The 20,476-nt window shown below is 41.2% G+C and overlaps 2 protein-coding genes across 2 annotated transcripts; both read right to left on the reverse strand.

Annotated features, from left to right (window-relative positions):
- Positions 1 to 10,629: 10,629 nt before the first annotated feature.
- tmem271 (transmembrane protein 271) lies at positions 10,630 to 11,427 on the reverse strand (the record flags this gene model as incomplete). Its single annotated transcript, XM_084041029.1, has 1 exon — positions 10,630 to 11,427. One exon carries the CDS (start codon positions 11,425 to 11,427, stop codon positions 10,630 to 10,632), a length of 798 nt encoding a protein of 265 aa, XP_083897155.1.
- A 3,783-nt stretch (positions 11,428 to 15,210) lies between these two features.
- On the reverse strand, positions 15,211 to 20,301 carry fnta (farnesyltransferase, CAAX box, subunit alpha). Its single transcript, XM_084041558.1, has 9 exons — positions 20,137 to 20,301; positions 19,476 to 19,561; positions 18,953 to 19,067; positions 18,669 to 18,773; positions 18,130 to 18,256; positions 17,704 to 17,852; positions 17,427 to 17,489; positions 16,935 to 17,100; positions 15,211 to 15,984 (listed from the first exon to the last, which is right to left on the reverse strand). Exons 1-9 carry the CDS (start codon positions 20,262 to 20,264, stop codon positions 15,853 to 15,855), a joined length of 1,071 nt encoding a protein of 356 aa, XP_083897684.1. The 5' UTR covers positions 20,265 to 20,301; the 3' UTR covers positions 15,211 to 15,852.
- Between the last annotated feature and the right edge of the window lie 175 nt (positions 20,302 to 20,476).

The following is a 20,476-nucleotide window of genomic DNA, read 5'->3' on the forward strand; positions in this document are numbered from 1 at the left end:
CACCCTGTGTGAAGGAAGCGGTGCCTTTGATGAGTGGCCTCCTGGTGGTGCTATAATAGGGCGGGGCGGGGCTTCAGCAATTAATGCGCGTCCCTATTGGTGGTGTAAGTCCACATACCAAATTTGGACTTGGTGGCATGCTGCAAACTGGAGTTATAGCTGTTTAAAGCCAGTGGCCTCCTGGTGGCGCTATAATAGGGCGGGGCGGGGCTTCAGCAATCAATGCTCGTCCCAATTGGTGGTGTAAGTCCACATACCAAATTTGGACTTGCTGGCATGCTGCGAACTGGAGTTATAGCTGTTTAAAGCCCGTGCTCAAACGGACATCCGGGCTCAAACGGACAAACGGACATCCGGGCTCAAACGGACAAACGGACATACGGACGGACATAGTCAAGTGTAGAGCGGCTGGCACCGCTAAAAGTAATGTTTCCCTTTTTTTCTGATCATGCCATTTCGCGTTTTCTTCACGCCACAATATTTTCAACTAGTCTTACAGTTTTTGTCCAAAGCTAATGCAAATCAGCACTTATTATCTCTGGAGTAATGTTATCAAGGTGTATTTGTCAGATTTACCAGTTTCCATTAAGATTAGCTACGATTAGCGTCCAACGTTTGCGGGAGTGGCCTCAAAGAAAATGGCACAAATAATTAATACACCACATATTGAGGGGCCTCTAAACAACACAGAGCCAAAAGCTATTTCACTTCCACACTGTGGTGCCATGCCAGTGGAAATCCTGCTTAATATGGGGACACGACAAATGCTCTGTTTGTTGCAGAGACATTATTTCCCCACCCCCCACCAAATTATGTGATGTCATCATTTCATAATTTGCCTGCAATTACATGTACCAAATTGTGGCCAGGCCCAACGTCTTACAGAAATCGTGTATTTCTTCAACACAACATCCAAACATCCCCAAATTGGAATCACTTGTTGAGGGGCCTCTATAGAGCACACCTCTAAAAACCCTTCCCCTTCTGCCCATAGAGGGCACTACAAACGCGAATAGTTGCTCCATCTATTGTACAAACTCTGTTTCCCCTGCAGCTTCCTCGTGTCCTGACAGCTGCCACGACACAACTGACACTGCCCTGGGTAGGCAACTCGGCCTGGTATAGATTTGCACTCTGAGGAGTGCACTTTGCTAGTTACAGTATTTATATCAATTAAGTTATTATAACCTTATGTCAATAGAGCAAGTGCATCATTGAAATACATTTTAAAAGAATCAAATTAATATAAATATGTATCTATTTACTGTTGTGAAGGCAAACAATATTTACATGACCAATTATTGTACTGACTTATGTCATGCTTGGGTGGCTGGTGGCTCAGTAAATGCACAGACTACACGCTCACTGTGAGTCACAAGGACATAGTTTGAATCCAACCAATTCAATTCAGTCTCGATTTCCTGTCTCACTATTAGTCTACTATCTATTAAATACAAAATTGCTCCAATTTTGTCTTTAAGAAAACAAATCTTGAAAATGAGTGCAAATTTTGAATATATTCTTTTAAAGCGAACATTTTTAACTCAAATCTTTGCTTCGGGGGGATCCCTGGAACAACACATTTTGAGATGGGGGTCGGCGGCCAAATAAATAATTTTGGGGGTCCTTGACATGAAGAAGTTTGAGCATCACTGATATAGAAACATACGTTTTTCAGAAAACTGTTAGGATTCAGAAGACATTAGTAGAATTGGCTTCAGGTCTTAATGGGTTAAGAAGCAGCCTACAGTACTGAAGTGTAGTGGCGTGTACAGACTTATAAGTTTGTAAAGGAGCAGCGGCTACTCCGAGTCTGTCTCGGGTGATAGAACTTCTCACCCTATCCCAAAGGGAGATGCCAGCCACCCGCCTGAGAAAACTCATTTTGGCCACTTGTATCCTCGATCTTATTCTTTCGGTCATGACCCACACTTCAAGACCATAGGTGAGAATAGGAACGTAGATTGACCGGTCTATCGAGAACTTTGCCTTCCGGCTAAGCTCTTTTCATCACAACTATGCAGTACAGCGAACACAGCACCGCTCCTGCTCTGATTCTCCAGCTGATTCTCCATCCTCCCTCATTTGTGAACAAGGCCCTGAGAAACAGCACTACATGTAATTACACAAGCTACACTGTCTCAGAAAACCACATTGGGAGTCCTGCCTTTTAGTTCCAGCCCTTCCTTGAAGCCAACCTTACCTCAGTTGCACTGCCTCACTCTTTGATGCTCCAGGAGTTGTCCACTAAGTGGCAGATGGCAGTGAGCCATCAAGGTTACTGCAAGTAAAATTTGGAGCCAGCTCCTAATTAAAAATCCCAACCAGTTGCAAGAGGTATTGATCCTTGGACAGCTCATTTTATGGCTGTATAGGATTTGCCTGGGCTCCCCCATGTCCCCTTTCAGCCACAAACTCTGCTTAAATCAAGTGAGAGGAATACAGCCCATTAGAGTGCTACTCAGTACTTGTTTTTGATTGTTTAGGAAATGTGAAGGGAAACACTGGCTATTATCATTAAATACTTTACTTTAAGTCAGGTATCGAGAATCAGGATGTCAACCCTGTCCAGGACAGATTTGATTAGCCGCAACAGCTTTATTTGTATTGCTACACTGTAACCAATTGCTGTTACGATGGATTTACAACAGTATCTTACTGTTTTTCATAATAATTGTAAAAATACTGTTATGTAAATTAACAGTTAGAAAAACACTTTTTACACCCATTTTCAACCTATCTTCATATAATTGGGCCTCATTAAGGCTTATTGTGTCCGCCTAGCCTCGTTCCCAGCCTTACTCATCTGGGAAGAGAAAAGCCTGGTCACGACCTAATGCAGATAGTGTCTATAGGGGCGGGACTTCCGTCGTACCCATTTCCCCCGGAAACGATCTTTTTCGACCAAATTCCGGTACTTCCGTTTAGACACTCAACCGGCTAGGTCTTGCCCAGAGTGGTCTCCGCCAGGCCGAAGGCTGGCCGAGACTATGTTTTCGCCCCGTCTGTCTGTGTGTCAGTGTGTGTTTCTGACTGTCTGTGTGTCCATCTGTGAGTAGCTAAAATCGGTACACATTACCTCTATAGTCATGTGATCAAGACGGATCTGTCCTATTTTTCATACAGTATTCCATCCTGTTTGGCTAAGATTGGCTTCTAAAGTTTGCAGGAGTGGCCCATTTTGTACAAAATGCCTCAAATCATGAACGCAGCCTTTGATTGCCCTGAAACTTTGCACCCACTAGACCAAGGAAGAAATTCCACATGGTGGCGCTATAACAGGCAGGTTTCTGCATTAGTGAGGACCAGTTATATGAAGATAAGGTTGAAAATGGGTGAGTTACTTACTTATTTATCCTATCGTCCCGGTTGGAGCATAAGGCCACAATCATGCACTGCGACTGAACCCTGTCTCGTGCTTTGGCCTGTGCTTCGTCCCATTAGCCGCAACAGCTTTATTTGTATTGCTACACTGTAACCATCTCCTTCAGCTCCATCATCACTGTCCTTCGCTATCCTTCTTTGGTCTGCCCCTCTTTTCCCAATTGGGGTCCACCTCAAGGCAACTTTGGGTAACCTTTCATTGGGCATCCTCAATACATGGCCGAGCCAAATGGGTGAAGTGCTCCTTTAATGCTGTTGTTTTTTGTATCAAAATGTGTTGCGGTACATAAAACTGCATAATAGGTAAATTGCACAATAGATAAAGTGAAAATAAGGAACTGAATAACAAACCAAACGGGACTGTGCCTCAGTATATAAAATACAGGCTCATTACATAAGAACCAAGAACTCTCAGGCCCACAGGCAGTGATCTTCCATCCCTCGTACTAAATCGAAAGCAGGGAAGGCTGCCTCCTGTGTCTATTCCCCAAGTAGACGGATCACCCTGCTTGTGGACCTGAGAGAGGACACTACACTGAACACTTTTAAAAGCAGCTTACAAACCTTAGTATATAACTATGTGTGTTTGTTTCGTTATTGTGGGGTTTGTTATATTCTGCACAAATTCTTAAATGCACAAACGTGTGTGTGTGTGTGTGTGTGTGTGTGTGTGTGTGTGTGTGTGTGTGTGTGTGTGTGTGTGTGTGTGTGTGTGTGTGTGTGTGTGTGTGTGTGTGTGTGTGTGTGTGTGTGTGTGTGTGTGTGTGTGTGTGTGTGTGTGTGTGTGTGTGTTATATATACTAGACCATACCCGGTCGACGCATCCGTGGGGGGATATGCGCACATGATCTGGCAACCCGGGAGGAGACATTGTTTCACACATAAATGCTAAGAAGAAGCTGAGATTTGATGAAATTGAAAAACGGGCTTCACAGTTAAGTTCAGATGGTAATGGTCAATGGCTGTGTGCAAAATCAGAGCAATTGCTCCAGCCACTGCGGAGAACCGGGTAGCTTCACTCACCACTTCACTCACCACTACAGACAGACTCACCCCTTACTAGAATTATAGTAGGACTAGACCATACCCGGTCGGCGCAGCGCATCCGTGGGGGGATATGCGCACATGATCTGGCAACCCGGGAGGCAGTTCGTCCCATAGCTGGGCAGCCCCGTAACCATGGCGACAGTGTTTGACAGAAAAACGCTAATAAGAAGCTGAGATTTGATGAAATTGAAAAACGGGCTTCACAGTTGCGTTCAGATGGTAATGGTCAATGGCTGTGTGCAAAATCAGAGCAATTGGTCCAGGCAGTGAGGAGAACCGGGTATCTTCACTCACGTACTCACCACTACTACAGAGGTTACTAGAATTATAGTATGATAGTAGGATAGGATATGAAATGTGCTGTATAAATAACACTTGACTTCACTTGACTTAACTAATAAGTTGGCTTGCCATAAAATATTGTTCATAAAGTTGTCAGATAAATTGACATTTCAATACAGCCAAAGGACTCACTGAAACGCAATTCAGATTACAATTCAGATTACAATTCAGCGTTATTTTTGTCACGTTTCCCCTAACTGTTATGTTCTCTGTGAATTCATTTGTAATAACTGCTCTACAGCTACTGCTGCAGGACCAATAAAAAAATTATTAGACAACTAAAGACTGATAAAACCAGAATGATTGGATGCCGAGTGGAATCAAGTCAAGTTTATTTATGTACTGTAGCACGTTTCATATGACAGGCTCAATGTGGCTCAGACGCCATCGTCTATGAGAAAATGGCCAAAGTACAAGTCTAATGGTTTAGAAGCACACACGCAGGTAACGAACCACATTTTGTAACACTAAAGACTCATTGCTGGCTTTTAAAAACCACTGGCGCTCTTCCAGAAGCAGGTTTCCCTGGCAGCGCTGCACAAACAAATGGGTGTGTGTCTAATGAGAGGCTTTTAAAGGATATTGATTTTTTCTTCTTCTTGCCATACTAAGTGTTACTGGCTGCTTCACCCTTGACATATATTCGGACAAGCAGGCCTATAAGTATGGCGAGGACATCTCTTTCTGCTGTAAGATATTTTCTCTGAGGAAGTGATCACATTGATACACTATAGCTTTTAGATTATTACACCAAGCAATGGTGAGTTAATTGGCTAACCCAGCCAGTCTAATTTCCTAGAGAGGATAGTTCTGATCTTTCATTGTGACCTTCAGGATACATCATAGCCTACCCAAGCCTTTAAACTTCTACCGATGTACTGTACATCATTCATCGAAATATCTGCAGTGTAATCATTTGTGCAGACCCCCTCCCTCATATTCCTCAGAGCGAACAACTTTGAAATGCAAGTCAGCGATTTTGACTTTGTGTGACCAGTGCCCAAGGCTGTCATTACACTAATGCAGTACTTCTATCCATTCCAAGACCATCAGGAAAAGTGCTTGAGGACCGTGGAGAACCTAGATCTTAGGATAATAGACTGCCCTGCATTTAGTCCCATCATATGTCTGGTTTCAAATTAGGTAAATCACTCATCATTTGATTTTATCCATAAACCCTATATTATAGAGGAAATCTATCTGTCAAAGTGAACATGATGCTTAAGTCCATTTATGTCTATTTTTACCGTAATCCTTCTATGAATTCACGATACCTGTGTCTGTTTGTCTGTCTGTCATGGGCAGAACTCGGGCACCGTACAACCGACCGGCCACAAACTTGTGGTGTGTGTTTCATATGACGGGGTGTGTGCACTGCACCGGGTCTGTGGAGGATGGACCGAATCTCTCTGTGTTTGGGTGGGGTCTGGGTACCAGCTACCCTGATTGGCCAACCCGACCCCTTCGGCTTTGCGGATTGGCTGAGCTTCGCATAGCGTTTGTGCCGCAGCGCCAATGTGTTTATGTGGGCACCGGCTTCCCTGATTGCTAACCCGGCCCTTCAGCTTCGCTGATTGTTTGACTCTGAGCTTTGCGTCATGAACCACTTTGCCAATATGGCAGCGCGTGAGAAAATGTCAGATAAGCTTGGTACACCAGCATGTAAGACAACTTGTACAACAAATACATCAGGTAAAGGAGTAGTTCACAAACGGGTCGGCATGTATTCCCGACGTATGTGGTGTATGTAATAATAAGCATATGGGTTGCTATTCAAAATATTCTGGATGTTTCAATTTGTGATGGAATTTGATTAATTTGAATAAAAGGCACACGAATGCTTGTATGACAACTATAATCCGCAATTGATTGTATCCTACATGTGCTGTAGTTAATACTTAATAAGGTGGCATACTATATACTTGTGTTATTGGTGTTCAAAGCCTAATTGCTATCAATTCAAGCTTTAGCACTGTCTATTTTGAGCAATGGAAATTGTGTGATGGCATACTTGAAACTCCTGTTTTTCAACAACTATAACAGCTGGCTGGTGACGGGCTGGCTATCACAGCTGGTGTACGTCACGGTTTTTGAACCAAACTCCAAGAACTATCTGTAGAGTAAAGTATACCAAACCTCATACTGCACCTAAGTGTAGTCATAAAGTGACATGTGTCTGTAATTATTTTTGTTAAAAAACACGTAAGCACAGTAAACAGAAATGAGACAAGGGACTGTTGTATGAATATATCTTGAATTGCCTCTCTTGAGGTTACATGTCTAAGCATTTAAAAGTATTCGTCATTTACCCCTGGTATCAATCAGCAATCTGTAAGCAGATTAGATATGAGAAAGTATGAATACAAAGTGTAAACACACACACATCACGTGATCAGATCTCAATCAAAGCCAGACAGGTGTAACTTCAGCCTGCTCATATTTGATACAAAGTAGGTATATGCTAGGGCTGCAACTATCAACTATTTTCTTTGCGATTTATTTATTCTGTCGATTACTTTTTTGATTGATCAAATAACCGAGAAGCATAATTTTATCGTTCATTTGTTATATCTTTTACCGAATCGTAGATTTTTTAAAGAGATTTTTTATTCTTGACTAAATTGATTAGTTTCATTAACCACTTAATCCCATTTTATGCTTTGTTGTACAATAGTGTCCACAATAATAACGGAAATAGCCAATCTAGATCAACTATTTTCGCTATTTAAAAAGATTTCGAAAGAAAAAAAACATTTGCAACTTTTATTTGTTTGTTATCATGTGATTATTTGTTATTTTTGTTCAATATTTTTGTATAATCGATTTGTTGGATTAACTGTAATTTAACATCAGAGGCATAGACCTTACAGTATTCTAGCCTGGTAAACCCTCCCTCCGGAAATCTCATTTCCATTATCAAATGGAAATGAGATTTCCGGAGGGAGGGTTTACCAGGCTAACAGTATTCACCACAGCCTCAAGTTAGTTTGACATATTGGTAGTATTGAAAGGAACTTTGAATGTACATTTCCAATGTAGGCTGAGGGACTTTAGACAATAGCTGCCCAACAATGACAATAACTTGACATAAACACAGAATGCAGATAACCTGCCCACATCAGGTGTACATGCAAAGATGTGCTTGATCGTTCATAATGCAGATGGTATATTATCCAGATACAGATTGCATATTAACACAAGTTATGGGGCCTTAGAGCTTCTTAAAATTGCAGATGAACTCCAGAATAATAAGAATAATCCCTTATGATATTATTCGTATTATTCAGCTAAACCTTTGGGGTATTTACTGTGTACTGGCTGATAAGCAGATCAACCTGGTATTTGGAGTCCAATCCTAACTTCATTTTGTGGTTGGGGTTTCTGTCCTCTGCTGATGAAAACTCAAGATTAGGTACAAATACCTTGGCCAGCCATATTGACATGGGAACTCCTTGCCCCGTGCTCCAGTTCTGAGAATTGCTTCTGGCAAGGGCGCAGACTCTATTTATATTCACAATCCCGTCTTTTGTTTGAAAGTGTTTTTTTTTACCAAACTCAATTTTCTTTGTTGTTTGATTTCTCTGTGTGGACAGTAATTTTGCGAGGTCATAGTGATTGAAAAGTTTTTCTGATTGCTTTGCTTGCATCTTTCACTGAGCGCCTCATTTGGGATCTCTCATAGGACTACGTGTAGAAGTTGTTTTGTCAGTGGTGGACAAAGTATGAAGTACTGAAGTAAACACCCAATTACACAAAAATAGTGAAAAATTCAAATTCTACAAGCTCACACCATGCCGCACCTATCTTCACTATTATTTGAAATATAGGGCTTAAGCTGATAATTAATAACATATTTTTGTAAGTTGGGGTCCCAAGAGTCCCTTCCTAGAAATAAGTGGAGTCAAATGTGTAATATTTCTATTTGATATTTAGTGGAGTGAAAATCATGAGTTTGCAAAAAGACAAAAAATAATCCACTCCAATCGTGTACTTAAATAGTACTCAAGTAAATGTACTTATTTACTGTCATCCCACTGTCTTTTGTTTAGTTTGGTTGTTGTTGTGGGACTCTTGTGTTACAGCACTCTTTTTTATTGTAATAAGCAGAAGGAGGGAGCAGGAAAGAACACAAACAAAATACTACTGTTGGTCTATAAAGCATTGAATGGTTTAGGGCCAAAATACATATCTGATCTTGTGCGATATCACCAGGTCAACTGGGAAAGGTCTGCTTTCTGTCCCTAAAATCAAAAAGCGTGGAGAAGCGCAAGTTCATGCGTTTTTATGCACCACATACTGTATATGGAACAAACTCTCAGAAAACTGCAGGTCTGCTACAATCTCAGTGTGTTAACCTTTCTGTTTTCTGCTGACTTTCATTGGGATTTTTTTTTAAATGTATTATCCTTCTGCACTGTAATTATTACTCTTATTTTTCTGTTTTCCCCCACTTCTTTTCTCTTACTATTTTATATTGTATTTGTTGCTCTGTGTCCTGAATAGGTGTTATCTCTTAAGGAGATATATGTTTAACTTTTCTTTCTTTTTACTGAATTCAAATGTCCTTTTATCAAGTGTTTTCTTTCTGTAAGGCCCTTTGCTTTGCTGCATGCAAGGCTGTACCTCTCTAATCCCCAACTCAATCAGCCAAAACTCATACACTTGTGCCCAGGGACACTGGTATCAGATGATTAACAGTTGTGCTTTGACTATGACTGATTGAAAGTAAACAAACCTAACTCATTCCATTGGACATTATTAAATGTCACTGGTATCTAAGCTCAGTTTCACTGTTTTGACAAAATGAGCCCTAGAGCTGGAAGCAAAACAATTAGATGTTCAAAGGACCATGTCCAGTAATGATGCAGTGCTTAGGAGGAACCCTTGGAAGCACACATACTCTGGTTGGCTGCAAATCAAATGCTGACATTGCCTTCTTTCCCGTGTCTCCCCTAGTTTTTGTCCTTCTCAGCCTGCTTGTTGTCTCAGTAAAGATTAAAAAAAGAAGAAAGTACTTGACTGTCTATCCCCTTGTTCCACTCCCTTTCATAATGTGTTTAATCACAAGACGGATTCTTTGGTCTTATTAAAAAGCCATGATAACGTTGAATGGATTACTTATTGAATGGCTAAATACTTTTTGGGGAAATAAACAATAACTAAAGAGCAAATTATACACGTGGGTTGCTGTCCGTGGTGCTGAAGTCCTCCTACCTCATCATGACTGTGTGCACTGCTTATTGATGCCCTATTGTGAGAGAATTAATTTGATCCCATCATGTAGACAGTCCTCTTTTTTTTTTACTGAATAGATCATTAAAGGAGGAACAAAACTTGACGAATGACATATGGCAAGCGCAAATGCAGCTAACTCTCACTAATATAACATTTAAACACAGAAAATAAAACCATTGTGACCAAGCAGCCAACATAAGATCAACAGGATTCCCATCAGCTGGCATAGCAGTAGGGTTAAATACACTTTTTATTCACAAGTAAAAATGTTAACAGCAAACATCCAGAACACAAATTCTGCTGTAGTAACATTAGCAAGCTTGTCTGTGGTGTTTATAGGCCTTGATCTGGTCTTTGTAGGAAGAAATCCTGCAATAGGCCTGTTACTTTAATCTGATAATTTACATAATTCTGATGAGTGGTTTACAATAAGCTACCGATGAATCAGGCAGATAGAGATAGCGTATAAGAAAATATATAATGAGAAGGAATCAGCTGAAATCAAATTCACTACTATTGTCCCTTCTTCAGTTTAACTTACTGATCGGGGAGTCCTTTAAGCGTATAACGTCAGTGATTGTCGCGGCAGAATCTAATAAAGCACTGCTGGGTCCAGAGCAGCTATATGTTGCATGCCTCCACCGGGAAAATGTCTTCATATGCAGGTGGTTGTTCGCTTGGGAGCGGATACGAAAAGGGATAGGATCGATTAAGCTCTGGATCCGTGGGTGAGTAACCCGGGAGCTCAATGGACGGGTGTCCCCTGCATTGTACTTCAGCACCTGTCTCGTCAAACACATGGAAAACACCCAGATTAATGTAGGAAACCGGTTGGAATTCAGCTGAGGAAAAGTCCCGCTCCTCATTGAAGAGTATAGCCCCTGTACTCCTACTCCGCCTCTGTGATTGCCTGTTCCTGTAAAACTGCGCTGTTTTATACCTTTTGATGATCACCAGGTTCATGAGCCCAATGAGGCATTCCAACGTGCAAAGAACTGTGGAGACGACCAGACTTCGTTGATAGGCTCTCAACTGCTCGCAGACGGGGTTTACGACCAGAGAGCGGAGGCAATAGTGTGAATATTTCCGCTCCACCAGAGAAACCGTGTCTCCGTCCACCACCGCGCCGGAGAAGGCTGTGAGAACTCCCAACAAGAACACCAGGACGCCGACGAGAGAGAAATTCTGACAGCCCGGCTTGTCCGTGCAACAGAGCAGCGCAAATCCCAGGAGCACCTGCCCGATGGCCACAAGTATCCCGGAGTAAAACGCCCCGGCCGCAGCACTGAGATGGAAATGGGCTTTCACCATAGACCCCAACGACATGCATCTTAATCCAACGACAACTTCGCACACGGCGCACGCGAAGAGGAGCGTGCTGGAGACGATGGTGCACAGTCCTTTCCCACTCAACTTCATTATATTCCACCACCTCTGCCACTCTCGATCCTCCTTCTCCCTCCTTCATCCTCCTTTGTCCTCCTCGTATCCCCTCGAAGCAACACTCACAGCTTGGGACATTATATGCCAGCTAGTGCCTATACTGTTCAAACGGGTGATCTTCTTCAGTTCGTGTTGCGTCTCTTTCACATCCCCGCTGCTGCTTCAGGAATATATAAATATTTAATGGGAAGAAGAACGCGTATCTCTGCAGCTGACTATCGATAATCCATATTAAACTACAGGGTATATGATCACCCACAGCATTTGTCCGGAAAGGCTCACTCACAAAGTTTTCCCTTTTTTTTTCTCGTTGAGAGTGAAGTGCAGACAGTCCTCCAAGTCACCAGACTGAATGTTTTTTTTGGCAGTGGGTGGGGGCGTTTGCGTTGCTATAGTAGCCTACCAGTAACCCGTGGGCTGTGCTGCCTGTTGGGGAAAATAAGAAAATAACTATGGTATAGACCAGTAGTTCTCAACCTGTGGGTCGGGACCCCCGGGGGGTCCCCAGATGACAAAGTGACAATTTAAGGACTTTTTAAGACCTTTTTAATGCCTATAAAAGAAAGAAACGAAAAAGACCATTGCTGCATCAAAAGCAATCAACAAGCTATTACAAAAAAAAAGACATTGGCCAAATTTTGTCAAATAATTTAAGAAAGAGGCAAAAATAGTGAAAATAGACGATCTACAAGCTCAAAGCCTCCCAACGCAAATCTGCTATTTTCACGATATTTATCTGACTCAAACAAAATGTAATGCCTCCACTCCTACAATTCCAAGTGCTCATCAGGGAGGGAGGGAGAGGGAGGGGAGGGGGGTCCCCAGTTCAAATATGATTATCTTTGGGGGTCACGGCCTGAAAAGGTTGAGAACCCCCATAGGCTACCAGAGCAAATGACATGTGGATCGCTGTCCATGGTGCTGAAGTCCTCCTACCTCGTCCGACCTTGTGTTGCTTGCTGAACAGAACGAAATTTCGAGCGTTGTGTCATGTTTTTCAAAATAAGAATGCTCGACACCCTTTACATTACATTACATTACAGTCATTTAGCAGACGCTTTTATCCAAAGCGACTTACAATAAGTGCATTCAACATAGGTAGGGAACGAAAACTACTTATCACCAGAAGTCTAAAGTACATTTTCTGCTAAAACAAGCAACCAAGAGTAGGCCTATACTTAGCGCTAAGGTAAAAGTGCAATATATCAGCTACCTATTTCCTAAAACAGATGAGACAAAATAGCAAAATCACACGACACCCTTGCACAATTAAGAATGATTAACCTTCAAACTTTTTCAGGCTAGGAACACCTCAAACTATAAGCATTTGAGAACTTGAATCTGAGGGATGTTTGCCATATAAAAGTTTGTTTGACACAGAATTAGTCTAAATTATGCTTTTAAACGATAACTCAGTAATTGGTTGTTATAGGACTTGGAATACAAGGGCACCATATAACTGAAGGAGGTGCCTGCAGTAGGCTTACCAAACCAGTCAGCTGTGTTGTGCATCATGGGTATACTATGGGTAACAGGGGGAAATAGTGTAAAGTAACAACTGAAACATTACGACACCCTTGGGATCCTCCCAAAATGCAGCCTTATTGGATGTGGTGGGATGTTTTCTATTCTCAGCGCATTGTGATATTTTCACCGACCGACACAGGCCTACGTGGCCGAATCTAATATCATCTGGGAGGATGCTTTTTCTAACCATTGATTGCGAGAAGTTGGATCAGTGGTCGCTACAGCCTACTATTAGGCATGTCTTTTGTAAATTTCAGGCTTGTGCGCAATTGAATTTCATGATGCCAGTGTCATCACAAATGTTGAGCCTTGCTGTGTGGACTTCATAGGAGCTTAATGGGCAACAAACCAGTTAATTTGCTGTGATGGCTCCATCTCTTATCTCTCAGCAAATACTTGTGATTTTAATAGCCTGCAGTGCAAATTGGTATTTTGATGTACTTATGTGTATGCTGTTTTGAGCATTGTGGGTGTAGACACTTTAGTAAATGATCAGAGCTGTGGACAGCCACCAAGCATTTATGAAATGTATTGCAGTCATTTATGACCATATACAGTACTACCTGAATCCGCCTGCTATTGTTTGCTCTTTAGAAGCTAGACAGTATCAGGTCTGTTCAATACTCGGATGGCAAACTGCCCAACATCGCCAAGTAGGTTTCAGGTTTTCTTCTCTCCAACCATCTTACCATCAGAGGGCAGTCCTGCCCTTCTAAATGTAATACAGTATGACAGAAAACATGTATTATTTATTTGGAAAACAGCTGGTGCCAAATCGATGGCAAACGATACCGAAGCATCGGGAGCAGAGACTCTTGAACAGTTTTTATCTAGCAGCAATTAGACTGCTGAAAAACAGCTAAGCCTGTGGCCACTGCGCACTGAACTGAACTGTGTTTTAATGCACAGACTGATCTGATCTGTGTTTTAATAGGACTCTCCTTTACAGATACATTCATGTCTCTTAAACTATTATGCACATTAGCCACTTTTTCTCAATGCACTTTACTGTACTTCTATTCTCTATCTTTTAACTGCCTTGTTGGGCCTGCACAATCAAGAATTTTACCCATATTACTTGTAATGTGGTGTGACAATAAAGTTTGATTCTGTTAATTATAGATGGATAGGTTATTAGGCCTATCCATAACTAACCTGTAATTGTGTTCAAATATTTTACAGTTCAATAAACTAGTGTCAATTACAAGACTTAAGTCAAGAACTGCCATTTTTCCTCATTATAAATAAAACCGACAACTAATAGTTTCTTTAGTTTAAGGTGATTCATAAGGTGAAAATTCATAACTTTAAATAAAAAAAGTCCAATCAATATCTCGCAAGTAGATACAAGCATAGTTGTAATTGGTCCTTTTTCACCTGAGGTATGCCAGCTTGCTGCTTGGATGGCAGCAGTTAGAGCGAGTTGAAATGGAGGAGAAACATCTCCATCTAGTGGCATTTATATGTAGCTTTAGACTTAAGTCCGGGACAAAAGACTGATTATCAGTGCATGTTGAACATGCCCGAGTCTCAGGCAACAGAAACCAAATCGACCGTCCAGCTCCCAGGCCCTGAGTGATAGATGGTCGGTTTGGTTTCCGTTCTGAAAACCTTGCTTAAAAATCAGCTTCAAAAGATCAGAAACTAGTTATATCCCGTTTTATCCATCTCCAAAAACTAAGAGTTGTATTGGGACATTCATGTGACATGTGATGGAGTGGCAACTTATCTGAGGTGTAGCCTATTCCTGCCAGTAAACCAATGCATACTGGGATAGACAATGACAACAAAGTCCCCAAACACAATTTAGCCATTATACCAATTCCCAAGTTTCCCCTTACACATACTGTTCCTGTCACTGCCAACCTACAGTTGGTCATGTAGGAGGGTGCCTGAGAAGTTACATGCACCGGGAGGCTAGAACGCATGCAGAGGAACATGCCATCCATCATAGTTACGCACCCTGACCAACCTGTTAGTGTCACCTGTTAGTCAACAGCTGGGAACACAGCCAATTGTGTTCTTTGGAGCACCCGGCCAAGCTGAATGCACCGTGGAGGATTCGAGACCCTAATATCCCGGTGGTGGGCAGGAAGGAACGTTTCACCAGCGCCACAATCCCCCATAAAGTCAATGAATTAAAGAAAGAAGGGTTGTGGGTGTCAGTGATTAGAAGGATTTGTATCTTACTGGTATCTTGGTAATACAGAGTACAAACATAGCAATCCAGTTTTTATTTTTAGTTTCCATAACACTTCTTCCAGTAAAACGTTCAACTATATTCTTCAACCACTAACACTAAAGTGTTAGTTTCCATGTTCCTACGGCAATAATGTTTATTTCTGGAAATAAAGAACATTACAGTTAGACTATCATTAATGAGAACAGTTTACATGAATGTTTCTTAACATCCCTGTATTATGTAAAAACTGAATTTGACTAGTATTGCCATGAAAGTTAAGCTCGCACACATTGCAAAAATCACTGATATATAGCTGGATATATTTCTCAATATTCCAGCTAAAGTTGGCATTTGGAGGTCCTCATAAGCAGGATAAGAGCTTATCTTATTGTAAACTGATATGATCTTTACATTATGGCAACTCAAAAACAGAATACTTGAGTATTCTATATTAAACAGAGAATGGTGACGGTAGGCTATGAAAAATCAAAGTTATTGTTGTAGCTCTTTTTTTAATGGTTAAACGATACAAAAAGAATATAAATGCAAAACAATTAGTCTAAATAGCCACTGTTAAGTCTGTAGGTCCTAGTAAATTAGGAGCAATGTTGTTACCAACGATAACAATTAGTAACAATGCCGTATAAACAGATGGGAGTGAAGATGTTTTTTCCGTGTCGTGGACACCGAGCTCAGCTGCTGTTGGCCAGAGCTGGGCCATCAGAAGTAGCACCGCATCCGTATTTACTTTCCAAGCAACGGCCCAGATATAGCCAGTACTCCCTTCGGATGGTGTCCTTCTCCTTGGCCAAGGTTTGACAAAGCTTTTGACGAGGAAAAGCAGAGGGAGAAGATAAGAACGGTAAGATCAGTGGGACAATTGTAAAGCTCCTTATCACACTTAATTTACAGCAGACAGAGTTCCATGCAAGGGGCCCGGGCGGCTGGCGTAGCCGTCTGGGCTGGTGGTCCAGCCTGACAGCGTGTTGCGGGTTCGAGTCCCGATCCCGACGACCTTTACCCCCCCCCCCCCCTCCAACCACTAAATTTGCATTTCCCCACTGCTGAGCCGGCATGGCTTGCTTGCATCGTTGTTCCTTCTCTGCACTGCAACCACTTAAATCTGAAGTTTCTTCAGGGTTACAATGCTGATCACAACGACATAAGGCGTACCGCCACCTAACAAAGTGTACCCTGTAATGTATTGTTTCGCATTTGTAATTATGGGCTTCTGTATCTGCCGAAGTCAGGAAATAAACAACGGAGTGACACAACACATCCGTTGGCGACACGCTCATTCAATCTGCCCCAGATCAAATGTAATGCCCAAACTCATCAAGACATTTAGACCTTGAATTTCAAAAAACAAATTTAAGACGTTTTAAGACTTTTTAAGGCTCTGCAAACCTTAATAGTGCAAAGTAGCTGACATGTGCATCAACTTATAAATACATAAATTGCAATGCATGCAACAATTGCCATGCAGTACATCACCCCTTGGAGGACCAGAAATATTGTGCACTGCCGCATATTTTAACAGTAATAAATTCTCTCATTTGAAATGAGTGAACTGAATATGAAGTACTATTTACAGATACAATACTTCATATAGTATAGCAGATCTACAAGCTCACAAAATGTCACGATGCAACACATTTTGGGATTGAAGATCTGCTAGTTTTGTAAATTGTGAAATGTACTTTTTCTTTTTTACATTTTCACCTAATATGACCCAAAACAGGGATGCCATGTTGAAACTTAACAAAGCCCTTACCTCTAGGGCCTTGCTTAATGTTTCCTTTTGGTTGTCGCTTTCCAAGACATCTTCATAACAATCAACAAGAAAGGCCAATAGGTAAGGTGAACAGTGTGTCTCCTTCAGCTGCAGGATCTGATCCAACAGGCCTGGGTGTGACGATAATCCCCGATCCTGCAGAATCCTGAGACAAATGAAAGATTATAATATTGTTATACAGCTCTTATCTTTGCCAGATGATTTAGATATCAATACAGGTCACTTTACTGATTGGCAGCCCAGACAATATTGTCTTTATCAGGGAATGATTTTATGTACAAGAGACCTGGGCAATAAACAGGAACGCTAAGTCCTCAGTGTTAAAACACTTTTTTTTCACTCCTCTTGAAGAAAGTGATAGTCAGTAATGGGCGGCTTGCATTTAAGTTATCAGGGGAAAATGTAAATTCAGTATTTTGTTACATGCAACATGCAGATTCATGCTTTGCCTCCAGTTTCTTAACAACTTACCCTTTCAAGTAGCTCCATGTGCTTTCATTGTGGGGGGCCTTCTTGATCTGATTCACACAATATCTTGTACAAAGAGAAGAAATAAATATCAATGAATTGCTGCTGTTAATTTTTGACACCAACCACTCTGTATAGTGTTTTTTGTATCATTTGTATATTTGCCACCAACATCTGGCAAGAAAATGTGTATTTTGTATGATTATGTGTATGAGCCACATTAATAATAGCACGTCACTCTGAGATACCCCAACATCTGGATTGCAAGGAATGCACTTACTGAACCTCTCTGTCCATTATGGCAGAATCAGAGTAGCCTGTAGTGTGAGATATAACAAAATGCCTCTGATTCCATGCCGAGTTATTTCTCACATCTTCTTCCAAAAGCGTTTCCACAAACTCCAGCTCATCGTCCCACAGTTTGTATTCCTGGATGTTGGATGAGACAAAGGTGAGCAAAGTAGTGAAAACACTAATTCAAGAAAGGGCTATAGTCCATTACATCATCCACATACCACATGCGCAAAATAAATCAGCCAGCTGAATTAAATAATGTTCTACAATACAATTAATGGCAAACTGGAAGGACAGCTAACTGTGGGCTTATCAGTACATCCTTGTCTTCAAATGTTTTGCTTTCACAAAAGGACCAGGCACAATTTCTTGACATTCCTTTCAAGTTCTACTAAAGACTTGTGAAACCTACCTGTATGACCCACTGTCTATGCTGCCAGGCATGGTAGTTTTTCGCATCTTGGCTTAAAATTTCAGCAATGAACTCCAATTCTTCTGTTGGGTCGTTCAACCACTCTACCACCATTCGTCTATGATGCCTGGAATAATGAGTATAAAAAAACACTCATGTTGTTTGTCAAAGCCCTGTTTATGCTGGTTATCTCCCTCATTCTATCTAATGTACTGAATCTCAAGAGATTCTTCATCATGGCAGGCCTGGACAAATACAAAACATGAATTAATCGTTTAACCACTTAAACCCCATATACTTCATTAACCGGGGTCCCCCAGGGGTCTATCCTTGATACCCTCCTTTTCCCCCTCTAATTAAATCCCTTTGCCGAAAATAGCCGATCTACACCAAATGTTCACCTATTATGACATGCCCAGAATAGGGACGCTAAGTTTCATGTGGTTACACAGCTTTTACAGTATTTACAGTCTCTAATTATGTAAGAAAGGCTTATGTATTGTATAGCATCACATTAGACAGCATTTGGTAGAGCTCACCAGACTTGGTAGTTTTTCGGTTGGTCCTCGATGATGGCTGTAATGTACCTCATCTCTTCCCTCAGGTCTTTCTCTAAGCTCTGCAGTAAGACACGCCTGTAGTGCCTGCAGATTCCCAGACACAGAAGTACATTGACTCACATGGCAGCCATTTTACTCTTGCTTCATATTATTGTGCTGAATCGGACTATTTTACAAAGTCATTTTCAGACAAAAACATGTTTTTTTCCTCAATGATTTCTTCATTTACAGTAGCTGTTACAAATTTTCTTCTGTATGCTTACCACACTGTGTAATTTGCAGCATTCAGCTCAATAGCTTCTGCAGTTAATGCAAATGCCCGATCACTTTTTTCATCATTCTTCAGCAATGCACGGAAATAATCATATACATCTGTGACTGTGGGAGAAATATGAATTGTTTTTGTAAAGACATTTTTAACGCCATTGATTAACATTTTCTCTGTAATTTTATGAACTGATGAATTGCAAACGTGGCCTGCATGTTTACTGACATCAATTTGGCAACTCTTGAAGTCAGGTAACAAGTTTGTGTGTTTATGTGAGTTGCTGAAAACAATTTCCGGCAATTAAAATAACAAAATGTACTGTCATGTTTTGATTGAATAAGTTCATTGAGGCAGACTGTCCAGATGTCAAACAGGACAACTTCACTAACTAACTAACTTGTTTCAAAAGTGAAAGTGATTGTGAAAGCCTGGCTGAGTTAATCTGAAAATTGTTGACGTGTCAGTGTCACTGTTCTGTTCCAAACTACAATCAAATTAATGGCATCAAACCATCTTACACTTTTCAGAATAGGCAATCTTCACAACAGGATTTGGTCCATCATCTTGAGGAACAGGCTCCAAGTCCGCCCACTCTCTTCTATCTCTATGAAGAGAAATTGTGTTGTTTATTTGTGTACAACCAATGTATAACCCAGGTTATGAATAAACCATCCAAACATAGTGATGTTGTAGCTTTGATCATCAATTCAGTATTAGTATCAGTAACATAACATTTAAATAAGAGTCCACGCACAGCACTGGATCTAGCATTGGATCAAGACTATCATGTCGTATTGTATTGTATTCTATCGAGTCTGATTTGTACTTTCATAGATACTAAAGTAACAGTCAGAGTCAGAATCGATAACGTCTTGATCCAAGGCTACACTGATCATGCTCCCATAAACAGTACAGTAACCCTCAGATTAGAGGTGGGGTCATTTGGGTTTCTTTAGTTAAATTACCGTAATCATTAAAGGAAACGTGCGGCCATTGTAGACTGGTTAATATATAAAATTATAGATCTTCGTGCCATATACGTCTGATTTCTGGTAAAGGTTTGTTCACTAAAGTAAAGTTAAAGTAGCATTAAATACAGTAGTAGTAGCGCTGGTTAAACCGGGTGGGTGGATTAATTCCCGATTCTAGAGCGAGAATTCGCTGGTGATGATACTGTACCTGTAAAAGACATATCGATACGGATCGATGTCATAATCGACTCCATGGAGAACATGGAGCTCCGCGTCGGCTTCATGGTCCTCTTTTAGTTCTAAAGACTCATTAGACGTCGCTTCAAGACCTGACATTGTGCTAACGTGCTAAACCTGCTAGTTCTGCGTCTATTCTGTGTGGGCACAAAGTATCTGTAACGTCACTTCTGGTTGCGGGGAAGCGTTAAAGTGTAGCCGAAAATAGCAGATCCACAAGCTCACCACGCATCGCGATGCGACCCGTGGTGAGCTTGTGGATCTTCTTTTTCTTTTGCATGCGACACCGTCGTACGACGAAGTAGCAGGTT

The sequence above is a fragment of the Gymnoscopelus microlampas genome (assembly GCF_963454915.1).
Source record: "Gymnoscopelus microlampas genome assembly, chromosome: 18".
NCBI lineage: Eukaryota > Metazoa > Chordata > Actinopteri > Myctophiformes > Myctophidae > Gymnoscopelus > Gymnoscopelus microlampas.